Source organism: Pelodiscus sinensis, chromosome 20, assembly GCF_052426305.1.
Source record: "Pelodiscus sinensis isolate ZL-2025 chromosome 20, ASM5242630v1, whole genome shotgun sequence".
Classification (NCBI taxonomy): Eukaryota; Metazoa; Chordata; order Testudines; family Trionychidae; genus Pelodiscus; species Pelodiscus sinensis.
Genome location: NC_143071.1, coordinates 28,648,622 through 28,667,582, shown reverse-complemented (window position 1 = coordinate 28,667,582; position 18,961 = coordinate 28,648,622). Strand labels below are relative to the sequence as shown.

General features: G+C 54.1%; 1 protein-coding gene across 3 annotated transcripts in view; it reads right to left on the bottom strand.

The window, feature by feature from the left end:
- Positions 1-2,020: 2,020 nt before the first annotated feature.
- PIK3R6 (phosphoinositide-3-kinase regulatory subunit 6) overlaps positions 2,021-18,961 on the bottom strand; it is a 58,915-nt gene continuing 41,974 nt past the window's right edge. For all 3 annotated transcript variants that reach the window (XM_075903474.2, XM_075903473.2, XM_075903476.2), the window contains 11 exons: positions 18,671-18,757; positions 17,318-17,774; positions 16,019-16,121; positions 13,210-13,332; positions 12,486-12,596; positions 10,783-10,873; positions 9,564-9,634; positions 7,911-8,001; positions 7,116-7,186; positions 5,107-5,219; positions 2,021-2,267 (listed from right to left, as the gene is read on the bottom strand). In XM_075903474.2, coding sequence (XP_075759589.2) covers positions 2,111-2,267; positions 5,107-5,219; positions 7,116-7,186; positions 7,911-8,001; positions 9,564-9,634; positions 10,783-10,873; positions 12,486-12,596; positions 13,210-13,332; positions 16,019-16,121; positions 17,318-17,774; positions 18,671-18,757 — 1,475 coding nt within the window. In that variant the 3' untranslated portion in view covers positions 2,021-2,110. The remainder of the gene's footprint in view (positions 2,268-5,106; positions 5,220-7,115; positions 7,187-7,910; positions 8,002-9,563; positions 9,635-10,782; positions 10,874-12,485; positions 12,597-13,209; positions 13,333-16,018; positions 16,122-17,317; positions 17,775-18,670; positions 18,758-18,961) is intronic.

Genomic DNA, 18,961 nt, shown 5'->3' with positions numbered 1-18,961 from the left:
GAAGGAAAAGGTCCAATATACAGTTTTTATATGTGGAATAAGACACAGTGCTCAAGTACTTGAGTCACTTGGCAGTACAGCGAAGATCTCAATACACACTCAAGCCATGAGGGTCTCACAAGTGAGGGTGCCCCCTGGTGTGTATGAGATTCTCACAGGCACTGCTTACTTTGGTAATTAAGTGATGGGGGGAGCTTGGCTCTCCTGTTGCTAGGGAGTCTCTCACTTGCCATCAGGTTTGAAGATGATTTGCCAGCAGCAGGTATATTTCAATATAGCTTCCTAGGGAATTGCTTTTATTGGAATAGTTTTGTTCCATACACTAAGCTGGGAGGTTGTAAAACTTCAGCTAGAAAATAAAAAGTAAAAACTCTTTCAGTGAGGGCGAGAGTGGATGGTTGTTTGATGGGGAGTGATGGGAACTCCAGGAAGGTTGACACTTAATCTCTAAAGCCTATATGGGCAAGCATGTGACCCAAACTTCTTAAGTGTCCAAAGGGGCTAAATATCCAAAAAACCCTAAAGGGATCAAGATCTCTGGGCTTTTTGACCACAGCAGTTCTATGAAGGGTTAGATAGAAGAGCCTCATCTAAACATTGCAGCCCAGCATTTTTAACAGGGATACTTTGGTTGGTTGGATACATCCTGATTCCACACTTAGGCACTAAATTAAGTAGTCCCCTATTGTCAGAGGAACAGTTTCCTTTGGGAAAGACACACATCACTTCCCAACTTGACCAGCTGGTCTATGGCAGGAGTACGGGGTGTCACCTCTGGAGTATGGGGCGGGGGGAGGAGGGGAAGAGGAGGGGATGTTTTTCCTGCTATTCTCCTGGATGAATTCTGCTGGGAGGTGCAGCTTAAAAGTTCACCAGCAGCTCTGTGGGAGTCTTGCAGGCTTAACCCTCAGCTGGGATGCACGGATCCTGCAGCCCCCTTCGTTCACCTTCAGCAGACAGCACCATTCCATGTTGGGGCTGTTGTGACTCTGAGCAGGACCTCTTTGGGAGCATGTGCTGCACTTGAAACCGTTCACAACTGCATAGCCACTTGGCCCAAGATGCACCACACAACAGTGCCCTACCACGTGCAAGCTGCTCTGGGCCCTCACACATAGAACCGAACAGAAAGGAGATGAAAGCCAAGACACTAGAGAAGCCGCTGATGGGCTCTTTGGGTAGCTGCTCTTGCATCCTTGTGACAAAGCAACATTGGCAATGTGGTGTGGGAGCAAATAACAATTTTGGGAGGAGGTGTAACTCTGTGGGAGTAGGCACCAAGAGTCTCACTCAAGGAAAGTGTAACGATCACATCTATCAGGACTGAAGAGAAGCTTCGTTTTGAATTAGATCGACAAATTAATGAATCTACATGGGGTATGTGAAATGACACCACCTGGTAAGGAGCAGAAATGAAGATGGGAACACGTGGCCCTGCTGCTACGGGAGTGATGTTTGATCCTAGCCAAAACTACTAGCTTGGAAGTCCATGGCCGTTTTTCGCACTGTCCTCCATGGGAGCTAGGCAGACGCTAGTGACACACACGTTTTACCCAATTCCAATCAGCCCTTAAAAGCTTGTTTCTTTGCTGAGTGAACATTTCGAGGCGATTGCCTGTCTGGAGCAGGGACCCAGCACAAAGGGGGCCTGATCCCAGATTAGGGGTATCAGGCACTTCAATAATAAAAAATATCAAATAACAATAATTGCATCCTGTGCCACACCTAGAGCAAGCAACAACCAAACTCTACCAGCTTGTCTCCAGTTCTTGGGAAGAAACCCCTCCTCTCCCTGCAAGGTATGTTACTGACACACACAGAATAACAGTCAGACTCCTGCTTATCTCCTCCCCCTGTGCTCAGTTCCCCAGCCCAACCTCACCCTTACATTACAAGAGACCCCCGATCTTCCAGCTTCCCCCAGGCCTTGTTCCTTGGCTTTGGTCTCAGCCACAGCATCACAACCGTCTTCCTGGTTTTCATGCCCCTCTTGAGCCCTAACTTCATGTACTAATGTAGCTCGGTAAGTGGAATTTTTAGTGTGTTTTTCAGTCCTCCTTCTGTGGTGAGCCAACCAAGCTCCCCTCGTGTCAGATTTGTCTGACCTTCTTCACTGGATGATTCCTGCAAATGTGTTGATGGGCAACAGCAAAGATTTGGGCATGTATTTGGCCAGTCCCATATCCCCTGTTTCATGCCGGTTGAATCTCATTGTCCTTGTCTTTTGCAAGCAGTAGCTGGGTTCCAGGCAAGGAGAAACGTCCACACTGCAAGAGATGAAAGATGCTTTTACTAAACATGCTGACTCGGGCCAAATAGTGATCTCACTTACACCAGTGTATACCCAAGTGTGACGGCACGTTGGGGTTTCCCCGTCTCCTGCACCCCCGTGGTGGCACGAACAGACTCCACCAGCCAGTAGAACAGAGGGAGTTTATTGCTTCTCCAGGATACAGCACTGCACAGATGCAATCTGGTTACAGGAACTGGGGCTAGGAGGCCGCAGGGCCCCCCCTTGAGATAGGGGGTGGCTGGGGCCTGCAATCCCAGCTCCCTCCCTAGCTCCTTCTCCCCTGCTTCCCAGACAGAAACTGACTCTGTTCCAGCCCTGCCCCCAGACAGGGGTTGATCTCCGCCTTCCTCCCTTTGTCTCTCTCCCTGGGAGGCGACCTGTCGGACAGGTTGTGAGCCCCTTGCCTAGTGACTCATCCGCTGTCCTGTTGGGCTGTACTACAAATAGCCGCCAGTGGAGGTTACCCACTGCCCAAGCCCAGCAACCAGCAAGGCATCCCCATACCACATTGGGTTATATAGCAGACAGCACGCCCCCCACTACGTCACACCAAGTAACTCCATTGGCTGTGGCTATTGCTTTGGATTTACATCCGCATAACTAAGATATATAGTCTATCTGTAGTCTTGGACTGCCTTTTGTTAAAAATATTATCTAATCATTGTAATCAATGTTGTTATTATTAATTTGACTCACACAGTGCCTTCGGCAGCCTTGGTTTGCCTGAGGGGAATGAAAACTGTGTACTGCAGATGGGCCTGGATCAAAACTCCACCTTCCAACTCCCAGAACTTTGAAGGCATTTGAAACCCAAACCCAGATCCAAATTTTGCATTTGGCTCCAGCTAAAACCCTTGAATCCGGTTCTGGATGTTCAACTTTCAGAACCAAATACCGGGGCTTGAGACTGTCCCATACAAAACACTTCACTTCTCCATCACTGAAAGGCAGCCACAGCTGATGCAGGATGTGACAGCTTGTTTTTAATGGGGCCCACCACACTTCCCCGGAGCTTGGGACAGGAAACCAAGGAGAAAACTGTCTCAGTTGGAAGCAGCGGCGGGACTGTCATTGCTGAGACTAGACCTCTGTCGTGACACCAAAGCTAACGCCCTGCCCCTTTGCACAGAGCCCTGGGACCTAGAGGAAGACGAGAAGCAAGGACTTTGGGCTTACGCTTCATCCACAAGACGGCAGCAGCATCCCCCAGCACAAGCTCTCACCATCGGGAAAAGGCACCATCTATGAAGGCACTTCTCACAGTCACCAGTTTGCCCTCTCCGACTTCCCTAAGGCTTCATTTCTGGTCTCTGGAAACATTTCACACCCACTGCAGCATTACCCGGGAGATTCACACAATGTTTCCCCTGGTGAGGTTCGTAGGAAATTGTTGTTGGGTCTTTTCGCCTGTTGGGCCTCAAATCTTTTGGGTTACTCTGCTGCTGGAGGCCACTCACAGATGAACTGGGCAGCTGCCGATGGTAGCGTATTTCTGAGCAGCAGCCTAAGATGCCGAAATTGGCCTCGCTACACCTCCCTCTGGGCCAAATGCGAGTGGGATTGTGACCAGCGTTCCCTCTCATTTTTTCTATCCGTCTGCAGAATAAGTTTTGTTCTGTGCAGCAAGGCATGTGCAGATGTGCACCACCAACAAAACCACATCCTGCCAGCTGTGGGTGCTCTGCTAATTAGCTGGGCAGTACCTGAATCTCTCCTGGGTGGCTGTCCAAGCGCTCAGCCTACAGGAAACACTGGTTTGTGACTGAGAATGCCAGGTTGAACACCACTCACTCGGACTTGGCCCAGCCACCCCTCTGTCACAGTCAAGCCTAGTGCCACAGGCTTACAGAGAGGAGATGCCAGCACACTGAAGTTTTACCTACCGCAGCAGATTGTCCTCAGTGGCCTCTGGCTGTTGCCTTGGGGAATCCCTTCCTCGAGGTTGGGAAGAAAGTACATCCCACCCATAGGGCTTCTTACTGACCACTGACCTGCTCCTTGCCCCTGACTGTTCTGCAAGGATGTGGGATCCTTTGGGAAAAAGCCACTTTAATTGCTGCAAAGCAGAACGATTTCCACCACCACAGACATGCAGCTTGGGGGTAAAACTCAAGCAGCTGTTTAACAGCAAACATTACACAACAGTTTCCAGCCGGACATGGAGACCCCTGTGGCCATATCCAGTGTGTCACGTGCAATCACACGCCATGGAGCGCAAAGAGCTCTGTGGAGCTCGGAAGCTTGTCTCTTCCTCCCACAGATATGGGCCCAAGATATCTGCTCTCCCACCTTGCCTCTTAGGCTTCAGAAGCCCCCCCCCCCGCTCCTCCCCACGTGGGAGAGAAGAGTCTAATGACACCTTACAACTGGGAAAATGGAACGACCAAGATTTTGAGGAAGTTAGTGGCTGTGTTGAGAAATGAGCCAGATCTCCTGGCCCTCAGTCCTGTGCTTTAGCCACTATCTTTTATCAGGTACTGTATCGAATAAAAGACTTTGCATTGGGTTTTCCATAGAAAGATCTCAAAATACATCGTGAAGGAAGGCTGATAGCACTGACTTCATTTTACACTGGTAAGAGCAGGCCGAGGGAGGCGACGGGACTCACCCGAGGCATTTCGCCAGGTTAGCAGCAGGGTCAGGGCTAGATCCCATGTCCCCTGACTTGCAAGCCTGGACTCTAGTCACTAACCAACATTATCTCCTCTGTAGCACTGGGGACCTTGGGAAAAGACATGGTGTGTCTCTGGGGGCGTCTAACTTTAAATCAGCAGCTCATTGCTTGTGAAAAGCCCGGCAGCAAGCGGCCTCACCTGACCACGTTTGTGTAGGTCCTTCTGACGTCCTTGTCCAGGCACAGGCTGAAGGTCCTTCGCTCCATGCTCTGGATTTTGATATCGTGTGTCCTGATCTTGTTTGGCACAGTCTGGAGCAACAGGGGGAAAAAGCCCTGCTGAGTTTGTCACTTCCCTTCCCCAGCCTGCCCCGAGGCAGACGAGGAGCGTGGGTGCATGTGCACGGATGTTTCGGAGCCTTGAGCCACAAGACACGACTGCTGGAACACAGAGGGAGCTGGCTCCTTCCTTTTATTTCCCCCAGCACAAATGGGTCAATATTTTCAAAAGCAGCCAGTGATTTAGGTGCCTAACTGAGACTTCTCCTAGTCAGCAATCTCAGGGGCTGAACACCCGCAGACCTAGCAATGCAGGATGTGCCATAAATCCCTAAATCAGGCCCTTTTAAGTTGTCCCAAATAAGACCTGGCCAGAGCCTCCACAGTAACTGCAGACAGCCTATCGCTAGTCATTTTAGTTTACTGTTCATTTATCATATGATGCTGTCATTAGCTAACATGCTATGTTATGAACAACCCTCACATGCTAAATAGAGTAGTAATAGAGATCTAGCCTCTGAACGGTCATTCATGCTTAAATTTGACACTTTACGCCGGGTCTTAACAAAGACACTAATTATCTTACCCATTACAAAGATAGCTTCCCCAATTATCACCTCTAATATCATTAGCTCACAGACATTTACCTCCTCCCCCCCCTCCCTGTTCTGAAATTTGATTTGTCCTTTTTATATGTGTTCACTTTTTTGATCGTATCCCTTTGGTATATATGGTCACGCCTATTTTCTTCCACAATTTGATCTGAGGAAGTGGGTCTGGCTCACGAAAGCTCATCACCTAATAAACCATCTAGTTAGTCTTTAAAGTGCTACATAGTCCTGTCTTTTGTTTCATGCTAAATAGAGGTAAGTTGTAGGTTACAGAAGTCTACGCCTGATCAGCATGCAGAGAGAGCAATCATGTCCCATGAGGGCAGGGGACAGGACTTGACCTCTCGAGGTCCTTTCCGGTCCTAGTATTCTATGATTCTATGTTGTAGAAGTAAGTAGGGTTGGAATACAAGGCCTGTAGTTCTGAGGCCTGCAAGATTTTAGCTTAGCTAGTTTAGGCCCTGGAGCTAAGAAATGCCAACATAAGTAAGTCATGGGGAATAACCTGATGCCCTAAGGAGGAGGAGCCAAGTGGTAATATAGTGAAAAATTAGCTGGAAGATTAATTTTAAATAATAAAAACGCTGTAAAGGCACCTCTGTCTCCACCCTGTGCCTTACCCGCAGGACACAGGTTGTGCGTCAGTGCTAATGAGAATACAGGGAGCCTACACAACCTACAGAAATCAGGGTCCCTTTGGTTTCTAGGGGACATCAGACCAATAAGGAAAACAAGGCTGATACTTGTATGGATATGGGCTGAATTCAGGTACAAACAGAATCGCATTAGAAAACGCGGGAGCCCAGAGCCAGAAAACTGAGCTCCCCAGGGAAACTCCCGCAGGAACCATGGTGCTCAAGCCGTGAGGAACCATGGGCCCCCCACATGACTGGTAAGTGTGGGAGTGGAACTGTAGTTCTCGCTTGTGCATAGGTCTGGGGAGCGTTTCGATGTACCTGGGTAACCGTAACCATAAGGTAACTTTACTCATGCATGGAAAGCAGACAGCTGTTGCCCAATAATTGGCCGTCCAAGGTGGTAAGCAGCAGCCCCAGTAGCATCTGCAGGGTCAGACACCCTAAACCCTGTCCTGCCGCCCAGCTGGGCCCAGCGAGGAGAGCAGTGGGTGTATGGGGTGCTGTCTTCCTTTCTAACACTGTGGACAGGACCCTTACACCCTGTCTGGGTAACGAGGTTGGCTGCTCTTCCTTCCTCCCTCTCTGCAATGCTCCGGGGTTTCCCGGGAGGGTTCCCATGCAAGCTGTGGCTTGGCCCGACCCGGCTCTGAATCACCACCCACGGGATCACAGCTACTTACCGAAAACGATCTGCCCGACAGGTTGGAGGTTTTGATGACTTCAGCAATGTTTACATTCAAGCACATCAGATCTGCAACGGAATTGGGGCATTAGGCAGAGACGAGGGCGCAGGTCAGCCCAGCTCGCCTGGCCTTGGCTGGGTGAGGTCTGCCGGGGTCCTCCACTGCTCGCTCTTCTTTGTGTGCCACCCCCCAGCCCCATAGGCGGGATGTTAGAATAACGGTCTGCCCATGCCTGGGCGCACTCCCCACCGCAGCGTGAGGGGGCCCAGAAGGAGAGCCACACAAGTTACTCCCTTGCCCTACAGAAGGCTGGGTCCTGCCTTTGCAGTGACTCCATCCCACATCACCCCAGGGGTCTCCCCACAGGGGCAGGGGGCAGATGCAGAGGAGGCACCATGACCACGTGCACCAGCTGAAGGTCGATCCCCCAGAGGCATCTCTTCCTGCCTTCCCCTTCCCCCTCCCCCTCGGGTGGCGCGCTGCATGGAAACCTGCCAGCCTCGGTCTGGCAAGTGCAGAAGAGGTGGGACACCATGGCACAAAGGAGCATTGCTGAGGCCAGGCTGCACTCTCAGGTCCCGGGAGCTCTTTAAGAGTGAGCCTGGGACTCCGCAGTCAGATGCATGACAATGAGCTGCAGGGATCCCATCTTGGGCAGGCGGGTCTGGGCAGACTCAGCTCCCCACGCCCAGCCACAGCAGGCGCCGAGCATCCTGGGGAGGCCAGACTCCATGGTAACTTTCCCAGGCCCTGCTCAGGATACTCAAAACACTGCACCCGGAGAGCCCTCACCTTCTGCTTCGCTGGCGGGAATGGCTTTCATCACCAGGCCAGCCGAGCGCAGCAAGACGTCCACCTCCTTCTTCCGATCGCTCAGCAGGACCTGCACAAAGGGCTCCGTCACATTTCGTGGCGATTAACGTGGTTGGCCTGAATGAGACCGGCTGGGTGCCTGATCCAGGGCCCACTGGGACAGCCTAGCTCTGCTTTTTATTTGACCTCGCTCTCTCCCCTCCCACACCCCAGTGCTCCTACTTTGACGTTCTTCCTCGTTTGTGTTTCACTCTCTTCCACGTTCCAATCCTCACGGAACTTCTTCCCTCTGTGGCTGATAACATTCCTCTTCCTAGCTGAACTTTCAAACCCACCATATCTGAGTGGTTCACAGTGACCAAGCCCCTGGTGAATCCCCCAAAGACACCCTGCCAGCCCCTCTCGGTGACCGAAACAGCATTAGGGTCGGAGTGGGGAAAACCCATATGCAGTGAGAGAGGGAAAGGTGAGAAATATCAATTTAAAGAGCCATGTCAAAAAACCCACCCCAGATTCTAAACTACTCAGGGAGAACTGGGAATCATAGGATGGGAAGGGATCTCAAGAGGTCTTCTAGTCCAGGCCCCTGCACTCATGGCAGGACTAAGTGTAACCCCCTCACCTAGTGTGGGTCTCTGTTCCACGCAGTGGCACTTAGACCACTTACAGGGAGAGATAAGAACAAGGGAGCTCTACAGCCTAAGTTGAGAGCCAGCTGGCATTACAGCTCAAGCTGTAGTGGCTGCTATGTCTAAGGTGCCAGGTTCAATTCTGCCTGGTGGCAGTTACATAAGCATTACCTAGACTCTCCTAGACCATCCCCGATAGGTGTCTGTCCAGCCTGCTCTTAAAAATCTCTAATGACAGAGATTCCACAACCTCTCTTGACAGTTTGTTCCAGTGCTTGTGCATGTATCTGTGTATTTAGCACCAACTTCTGCCTCCCTTATTCAGGCTCGATAACGTCTTACTTGATGAGGAATATTGTTGATTGCAAAGAGAGCGCCTGCTGAGTAAAGCACTGGGCAGTTGAAATAAGGGTGGCAGAACTGGGCCCTTTGGGGCTGTCTAGAGGACTAGGAAAAAGAGGTGTGTTCTGAAAAAAAGTCTCATTTTAAACACTGCCTAGGAGCTAATGCAGATGGGGCTGCCCACCTTTGCAAACACATTCGCAGGACATGGTCAAACTGAGGAACTCAAAACAAAAGGAAAGCACGTGGACAAACGCCCGTCAAGGTGTTCACTGAAAACTACCCCTCATGTTGTAGCTGTGTGAAGAGGCGCCATTAGAAATGATAATCCCGTGGGTTAGAGTTTACAGTTAACCAGTAAGAGGCCTTGTGCCTCCCAGCCAAGCTTTCCAGGACAGGGAGGAGTTAGGTGTCCTGGGAACAGCTGGCTCCTTGTTAGGAAGGCTGCTCCAGGAGCCGACATCTCTTCTCAGGGAAGATGACGTCCTGGCACATGCAGCCCTCAAGCAACGCGCGTGCTGAAGGGAGCACAGCCACTTGTCGTGAGCGAAAGCAAAGGCAGTTTTTCCTTGTCCCCAGAGCCCCTGCATACAGAGTTCTCCCAGATCTACCATGAAGGGTCCTGGGAGCAGCGAGGGCCTGGGACCGAGTCCTGTCTTACCTTCCTGTACGTTACCGCGAGATCTGCCCCGGGGGCTTCCAGCGTTGTTTTCTTCTTTGTCTGCACCTGGTCTGGAAGAGGGAAATCAACGGGAAGTGAGGCCTGAATGGCAACATTGCTCATTCTGGGGAAATATGCGGCAATGTAAAGGCACAAGTGATTCCAGTGGGAGCAGGATTGGGCTACTCTGCTGCAGGTTAGAGCTCATGGTTTTACATCCGGGTTTCCTTTCCTGTTCTTTTATCAAGTGGCCCAACCTGCCAACACTACTTGGAGGCAGAACGTCTTGCAATTAGGTCCCCCCGCACCCCTCACTCACACTCACACCTGCAACACATAAATTCCACATTTTTCAAATTCCAACCCCGCTAGGCTTGGGAATATTTTCATGGCAGCGCCTGGAAGTTAAAGCCCTAGGTCGAACGGGAGCATCCGGCCTGAGGGATCATTCTTCAGGCTGTATCCTGGAAGGGGAGTTGTAGCCATGTGCATCCAAGCACCGAAGTCTGAGATACACCTGGGAGGTGCCGTACTCTGTCTCAGCATCGCTCGGGTGAGTTTTCTAAGCCTGTAGGGCAGCCGTGGCCAAGCCATGGCTCACGATCCGCATGCAGCTCTTCCCCCACAAAAGTGAGGCTAGCGAAGCCACTCCTGCACCCCCTCCCTGCCAAATGGCGGCTGGCTCCCCTGTGCTCACCGGGTCGGCGATTCAAAATGGTGCCCAAGATGGCAGCCGTTGCCGGGAGCCTGATATGGCCAAAAAGCCTAAGCTTGCTTGCTCCTTAAAGGGGCAGCCTCCTTTTTTCCTTCTTTTTTTTTTTTGTTTGACAATTCTGGTGCGGCGTTTCGCATTTTTTCCGCCATTGTTTAGGCTGTGTTTGTTAAATGGGTTGGCCACCCCTGCTATAGGGCAAGTACCTACGAATGGGCATGCTTTCAGACATTGCAGTCTTTCCCCAGGTGCAGTGACGTCATGGAAGGGAGGGCAGCTAATCACTTCCAGCTTGTGACATCATAAGGAGACGTATTCATGAGCTGAAATTCTCATCAGCCATTAGGTTATTGCCTCCCGCTGGGCCTTGTGGGCTCAGCTCCGGGAGCAGCAGGCCCAGGGGGTGATGGAGGGGAGCGTGGTTAGATCAGGGGATGGCTGTTGAACGAGAGCACGGAGGAAGGGGAATTCATGCTGGGGGAGGAGATGCTGAAACCAGACACGCACCTTTGGGGGCTTTGCCGTCTTGCACTTTGGCACTCAGCTCGGTGAGGAAAACGTCCTCCGCTGGCTCCTGAGCCGGGTTACTGAAGAGAATCTGAAAGAGGAAAAGACCTTCTCTGAGAACAGCTCCTAACTGGTGCCCACATAGTGACCCTCTGTGACATCACAGGCATCTCTGCAGCAACCCATTGTGACATCACAGCGAGCGTGTGACTGCACTTGAGGAACAAGCAGCCAGAGGTAATGTATGCACTAGGAATAACAGTGACGTCACACCCCTCTCCTTTTCCTGGGTGGTCCTGCACAGAGTCTGGGAGAACTACCCAGGAGTTGCCTGGTTCCACGGAACTGAAAATCAGTATAAGGGAGCTCAAGAACTTTCCGAAAGAGAGCTGGGGGCTGGAGCTGGAACAATCCAGAAAGTCCAGTGAGGCACTGCAAGAACGGGTATTCTGCCCAGCCATTACTTCAGCCTCAAGAGCCGCTCCCGGGCTGACCCACAGAAGATAGCCAGGGACCTGCTTCTTTCCCAGCTGATAGATTTATCCTTGAACAGCAGCAGCTCAAGTGTCTGGAGTTACAGGCCCTGGAGGGTTCAGTCCCTGCTAACGGTCTAGCCAGGTGGTCTCCTTAAAGTCCTTTGCTAATTATTTTGGGTTCCTGCGGAATGTCAGGTCTGACGCTGACTCTATTTCAGAGAAGATGGCAGGGAGCAAATGAAACGTTTCAGGAAATCCCCAAACCTGGCAGTGATCAAGCGGAGTCAAAACCTCCCCTGAGCTTCCTGCTTCCGTATGTCCTCACAGACTCTCAGCTAAGGGAGCTCACACCCCTCCCGAGCAAACCCGGCTCCAGGCAAACAGGCACTTGGGACCCGTGTGTGGTTTGGTGCCAAAGCCCACATGAAATTAGCTCTACGGTAGGGCCCTGGCACGACCCAGATGGAGCCCAATGGCTCCAATGGAGCTTCCCTAAGCGATTTGCAGGATCACTAGAGGCAGGAGCTCAAAGGGAAGATGGGGCCCGGAGATCACGGAGATTAAAGCCGATATCCCTGCACAAAGCCCTGGAAAACCTGGGAGCTTCCCACGGCTCGGCCAAGGCCTTGTGCAGGAGCCCACTCAAAGGGTAAAGGCCCCAGGGAAAATCCCCCCTTGTTTGCATCACTGGCCCGCCTCAAGCTTTCTTTCGGAAACCCTCCCGCGCCTCTGTGACATAGTGGGGGGGAACCTGCTAACTCTCTGGCTGCTGTCTGTAGCACCACCGAGCAGACAAGCAATGAGTCACTATGCAAAGAGGGGATCCCAACTGGTTTGGCCAGCTGACCCCCATGGAGAGGAACAAAGGAAGGTGGATGCTGCCCTGGCTGGGGGGAAGGGCTGGAGGAGAGTGAGTTAGTTCCTGGCTGGAAAGCAGGGGAGAAGGAACTGGGGAGGGGGCTGGGATTCCCCCATTTCAAGGGGGGCACTGAGGCCTCTTAGCCCCAGTTCCTGTAACCAGATTACATCTGTGCTGTGCTGTATCCTGGAGGAGCAATAAACCACCCTCAATTCCACTGGCTGGTGGAGTCTGTTTATGCCATTTCGGGGTGCAGGAGACGGGGGACCCCCAACGCGCCGTCACAGCCTCCACATCAGGGGTCTGAAGGACAGTGCCACTTGTGGCTGGCTGCCGTGGGGGGGTTATGCCACAGGACTCAGACTGACCTTCACAGCGTAGACCTGGAAACAGACCGGCTGGATGCCCATGCGGACGTAGTAAGCGATCACATCCATGATGAAGGGGTCGGCCGTGGGGTGAGTGCTCAGGGAGGAGGGCTGCGTGGAAAGCACAGTTGGCATCACCTGCCGTCACAGCTCTAAGACCAGCTCTCAGAGCCTGCCTCACCCTCCCCTCCCTCGTCCACTGAGCGCGCTCCACTTCGGCAGGGAGTTCCGCCAGAGCACGACCAGGGGGGAGGACAGCGTCTGGCCCCCTTCCCCCCCCACCGGTCTGAAAAGCCAGCCAACCCGAGCGGCAAGGCCTCAGTGCAGCCAGGCTTCTCAGCACAGGCCTACCTCCCCTGGGCCAGGCGGGAAGTTTGCAAGGGATCCTGCCCGCCGCTGGGGCCAACGCAAGCCCGTTTCCACCCTCTCCCCCTGCCGTTCAGCCACCCTGCATGGCGGCCCCTGGAACCGCGTTACAGGAATAAGCCTGATGAAAAACCGGAGCAAATTATCCAGTATTGGGAAGCCCTGGCTCCGCAGACCATGCCCCCCACAACGCCTGGCGCGGCCGCTCTGTATTTTCCACGTGCCTGCAGAAGCACCGTGCTCCGCTCAGAGGAAACACGGGGGGCGGGGGCTCTGAGCCGCCCCTCACTCAAAGACCCCCCGGGGTTTCTGACCACCCAGCACGGACAGTGCACAAAAGAGAGGGTCCCCCTCGTACCATGGTGGCCAGCTTGGGGATCATGTGACACAGTGTGTTGACGTTGCTCTCATACCAAGGGTCAGCTTTGCCCAGATACACAGCCAGCTCGCAGAGCTCCATCTGGCCAGCCGCCGTCTGCTCCTGCGGGAGGAGAAACACACGGTGCAGGACGGTCAGCCCTGGCACCTGCTCCGCACACACCAGAACATCCCTCAGGCAGAGGACTGCATTTAACGGGAGGCAATCTTGCCGTGAACCAAACCACCTCTCCCTGTGTGCGTCTACCCTGCAGTCCGAGGGGTGGCTGCAGCTCTCATGGCCACACGGCCGAGCTTTGCCTGGGGCTAACAAACAGGAGTGGATGTGCCCTGGCTCCAGCAACGCCTCCCTATAGCCAGTGTCCTCCGCGGCTTTGCAGAGCCTGCCGCTGGACAGCACACTGCAGCCGTGCCACGGCCAGCAATGCGGGTGCACGTGCAGGTGCACGGGGTTCCCACCTGACGGCTGCACTGCAGTCGGGAAGCGCGACTGCCCTGCCGCACATGGAAATGGCCCTCAGCAGGCTCTGATGTGGCTGGATTAAAACTAGCTCACGTAGCAGGAGCAGTGAGGCCCCAGGCCAGCCCAGCCGGCCGCGTGGACTAGCTCCGCCCACACAGGTGTACACCTCGGAGTGACTCCTGCCCCTCCGGCCAGGGCTTGGCTGCTACCAGTAACTGAGCCAGCCTTGAACGAGATCAAAGCCTGCTCTGGGTACGTCTGCACCAGCCTCAGTCAGTCTGGCTTCCAAACCAGTGCAGCCAGACCCTCAGTGACCTGCTGATCCTCCCCCCGCTCCACTGAGCACTCTCACTGCTCGGTTTATGACACACATGGAGTCATGTGACATTTCGGCTCTTGGGGGCAGAGTCTGCATCTTCGCTTGCTGCCGTGGGGCAGCCGGGACATTTTCTGCAGCTCTGGGTGCCGCAGGCCACAGACCGTCAACGAATTAAGTGAACTGATGAGATGTTCACAGGCTGTCAGGGTCTCTTGCTTTTTTGGAGGCAAACTGAGACCGCCACGAGCCGTCCACATTCCTTGGTTTCTAATGGGGACCATGGTAGTGCAGCAGCCGTGAGCTGATCCAACCAGAATGCAGCCAGTTTCAGGCTGCCCCCGCCTTCATCCTCACTGGGACACTGATCCTGCCTGGAGCTCTGTGCGGAAAGACCCTCAAAAGCCCTGTGCAGCCCCACTGATGTCCCGTCAGTGGAGTCTGTGGGGAAACAGGGGTCTTAAGAGCGGCCACACTAGGTCAGACCAAAGGTCCATTTAGCCCAGGGTCCTGTCTGCCGACAGTGGCCAATGCCAGATGCCTCAGAGGGAGTGAAGAGAACAGAGAATCATCATGTGATCTCTCCCTTGTTGTCCATTCCCACCCTCTGACAAACAGAAGCTAGGGACACCATTCCTACCCATCCTGGCTAATAAGTATTCATGGACCTAACCTTCATGAATTTATCTAGTCCTTCTTTAAGCCTGTTAAAGTCCCGATCTTCACAATATCCCCTGGCAAGGAGTTCCACGGGTTGACTGTGTGTTGCGTGAAGAAAAACTTCCTTTTGTTTGTTTTAAACCTGCTACCTATTAATTTCATTTGGTGACCTCTAGTTCTTATGTGATGGGAACAAGTAAATAACTTTTCTTTATTCACTTTCTCCACACTTGTCATGATTTCATAGACCTCTGTCCTATCCCCCCTTAGTCTCCTCTTTCCTAAGCTGAAAAAGCCCCAGTCTTTTTAATCAATCTTCATATGGCACCAAACCCCTCATCATTTTGTTGCCCTTTTCGGAACCTTTTCCATGCCAATATATCTCCAGTGTATGGAGCTGAGTGCAGAATCCAGCCTTTGGTCAATAATGCTGTTCACTTGTAACAATTTTCATCTAAAGATCTCAAAGTGCTTCACAAACATGGAGCTCATTGGACTGTTTAGTGTCCGGTCTTTGTGCAGCACCTGGTGCGGGGAGGGCCAGCTCCATGATCCAACCTCCTAGGTGCTACTACAATGCAAATCAATAATAACACTATCACCACTGACTAGATGGGGAATCTCAGGCACCGTGCACGGAAGTGATATGCCCATGGTCACACAACAAGTCAGTGGCAGAGCCAGAAACAGGTTCAATGTGTTTGATGCCACAGAGCCTACTAGTACAGCCATAGACTCTCAAAAGGAAAATAGACTCATTTTCACGGCCGTAGTGTTTGACTGGGAGCATGAGCCAGACTAAAAGAAAAACTGTGTTTCTCTGGAAAGGCTGAGTGCACAAGCCCAAGCACCTTCTACAGTCCCAGAGTAGCTGGATGATCCACTAAAATGACCAATACCAAAACAGGTCTTGTTGAGAGCTTAAATACCCTCACTAGGTTTCAGAGTTAACGTTCATTCATACTTTGCTGAGAGCTACAGTTTCAGGTCGTCTGCCTGAAGACTCAGTCAGACAGCCCTGCAATAGGCCCCCTGCGCAGATTTTTTCAGAGCCGTAAGGGCTAGACACAGAATTTTAAATCCTACAGAAACCTGGTGGGCTTCCAGCTAGCTCAAGCCAAGGCCTGGCAGCCCCTCCACAAGGAGCAGAAAGAGGATACAGTCCCCTCTTTTATCAGAGTCTGAATCTGCAAAAGCGACGAGTCCTGTGGTACCTTATAGACTACCAGGTTTATTGGAACACAGGCTTTCATGGGCAAAGACCCACTTCGTCAGATGCATCTGCCTATACTCCAATAAACCTGTTAGTCTATAAGGGGCCACAGGAGTCCCCTTGGTGTGATCGCTCACCTCACTGGGCCAGCTGGTGCAAGGCCGCCCCTCTACCACAGGGACATAGTAGAACTGCAGGTTCAGCTTTGGCGTCAGGAACACTCGTCTGGTTTCTCGTTTCCTTGAAGTGAAAAGAAAATGAAAGTTACGTTTGCTATAAGCCAGCCACAGCTGGCTGCTTCAGGGGAAGTCCAACAGCACTGCCCCTCAGCATCTCAGAGGCAGGCAACAGCCTTCACTAGTCCCCTCGCATCCCCTCAGGGCTCTGTGCACACCCATGTGCGATCCTGCCTGGGCTCCATCACCATAGGGTCAGAGCCTCCCACGATCTTTATGTACCCTTGCAGCAGCCCCGTGAGGGAGGGCAGGACCAGGAAGTGGGGCACAAACCCCACGGGTTCCTTAGGAAGTCAGGCAGGGGAGGAGAGGGAAGCAGGGTCATGAGCCTCAGGCACGTGCCCTAACCACAGAACCATCCTTCCTCCCCCACTTCCTGCCAGATTGGTTCTTTAGCTCACCAGGGCTGGCACATGAGGCTGTCGCATATGTTCATATAGCCCATGCCCACCGTGTGGCGCGGCGGCCTTCTGGAGGCTGGGGCACAGAGAGGGCTGTGAGCTGGAAAAGGTGTCCTTTGTCCCCATAAAAACACCAGGAGCAGACACTTTTCCATTGGTTTTGCCTCAAAAAAACCATTTTTCCATAAAAAAAAGGTTTCAAATGAACATATTTGCTCAGACCCATTTGCGCTTTTGCTGCAGCCTGTGAGCTACCTGGGCTGGGGCTGTCTCCTCAGGCTGCAACGGGGCCTGCTTTTGGTGCCAGAGATCCCGGATTCCAGCCTGGCTCCCAGCAGCGTGTGGCGCGTTAACGCGGGATTCCCACCACGTCCCGTCCCGCTGCCCCCAGACAGTCCTTCCCTCCCCTGGTGCGGCCCAGCGCGCACACCCGAGGCCAGAGGGGCACCGAGTGTTACTGAGCAGGAGAGGGGAGCCCCAGGAAGATCTCGGGCCCCTTCCATGCTGGGCTCCCACTGGGGCTGCTCCAGGAGATTTCCCCCCACAACTGACACAAATATCCTGCTCAACTCTCCAGGACGGATTTCACCGGGAGATTGATGCTGGCTTTGGGAGACTCCAGGCCAGTCCTGGAGGGCTGGCAATCCTAACGCCAGGCGGTGCTGTGAGGTGGCACCAGCCAGCACCTATCCTGCCCCGGGTCAAAGCTTGTGCCAGACGTTTCCCCCCCGCCTTAGCTACCCCTGCACCCTGCCTGGAAACCCCCCCCCCCCCAGAGGAGGCTGCGGCCTGTAGTTACCTCAGCGAGTAATAGGCCTGGGCCAGTCGCCCCAAGACCCTGTCATCCCCCAGCACCACGACCCGGGCCGTGTACAGTCTGCAGAGGTGGGGCATGGGCACCAAGTTGCTGCCAGACTTCCTGTGCAGCTTCCCAGGTTGCTTTGCCCCCGGGCCGTTGCAGCTGTTCTGCAGGAAGGCCATGCTCTCCAAAGGGGAGGCCCTTTTCTTAATGCCGCCCTTTCTCTGGAGCTTGGCCTGCTCCACCTCAGAGCCCCCGGGCGGCAGCAGCTCCTCGCCGGCCGCAGGCAGGTCCCGCTCGATGCCGCTGTCGGTGGACAGCACGGAGAAGCGGGTCTGCTCGCAGCAGTCGCAGTCAGGCGCCATGTCCTGGATCTCAAAGCTGTCCAGCTCCTGGCTCAGGCGGTCCTGCTCCCACGTGTGCGACAGCGGGCGGACGAACTGCACCAGCTCTTTCCCTGAGGGGAGAAGGCCTGTGAGTGATGGAGCCCACGTGCACAGCAGAGATGGGCCAAGGGCAGGGGAGCTGCAGGTGCCCGGGCCATGGACTGAGGTGGGGGTAGAGGCCTGAGTTCAGGCGCCAGCGCCTCGATCCAAAGCCCAGTGACACCTGCCAAGTCTCCGTCGCTCCAGCGGGAGGAGCAGGCCAAGCGCGCAATTCCAGTCACGGACACCAGCCCCTTTCACGTCAGCCGCGGGCGCCTTCAGGGACCAGGGAAGAGGCCAGAAGAAATGGGGGCAGCCCCACACCCCACAGGCCGGCACTGGGCCAGTGGCGTTCACAGCCCTACCGAAAGCGCACGTGGCCGAGACGCCTCTGTTCTGGCCCTGCTACCCCTGCCCTGGGCCCTCACAGGCCTCTCCCAAGAGAGCAAAGTGTGGCCCCGTGGCTCCTCGGGGGGCCTTTCCCAAAGAGAAGCCACCAGTCAAAGCAGCGACCGATGCCCTCAGTCTCACCATGTCCTCCAGAAGGAAAGGCCAGGCCACCCCAAACCCAGCACAGGACTTGTCCCCTGCCTCAGTTTCTCTACCCACGTGCCAGCCAGCAGGCCAGCCCACGGCCAGTGCATCAGTGACTCTCCCAAAGTGCCAATATTTCAGAGACTTTGCTGGTCACACGGACAGGTCAGCATCCAACCCGGCACCACCTACGGCCTGGCCAGACCCCGTCCCCTGCCAGGGCTTCTGCTAGGTAGCCAGACCCCACTTCTGCATCTTCCCCCCACCAGGCTCTTCTGCAGGAGCCTCTCCCTTCCCTGCAGCCCCCCCTTAAATGAGCTGCTCCTTGGCCCCCTGCTTCACACAAAGGCAGATCCCCGCTGCCTGGCACACGCTCCTCCGCCCCGGCACTCACAGAGCTGCTCTTCCTCAGTCCACAAGTGGAAGCTGATGTTGGGGTTGGGCAGCGGGGTGCCCTGGGGCCCTTCTGGGGAGCTGCTTCCTGCGGGGAGCGGAAACCCTGGGTTAACGGGAGCCCTTCGCCGCATCCCCGCCACGGGGGAGAGGAAAAGAAACTGCCCAGTGAAGATCCGGGAGCAGCCAGGGGAGCCGAGAGGATTACCCGGCCCCGGGCAACGTAGGGGGTGCTCTGCCCTCCCAGCAGGGGCAGGGCCTCAGGCGGGAGACACGGGGCTGCCCTGTAACA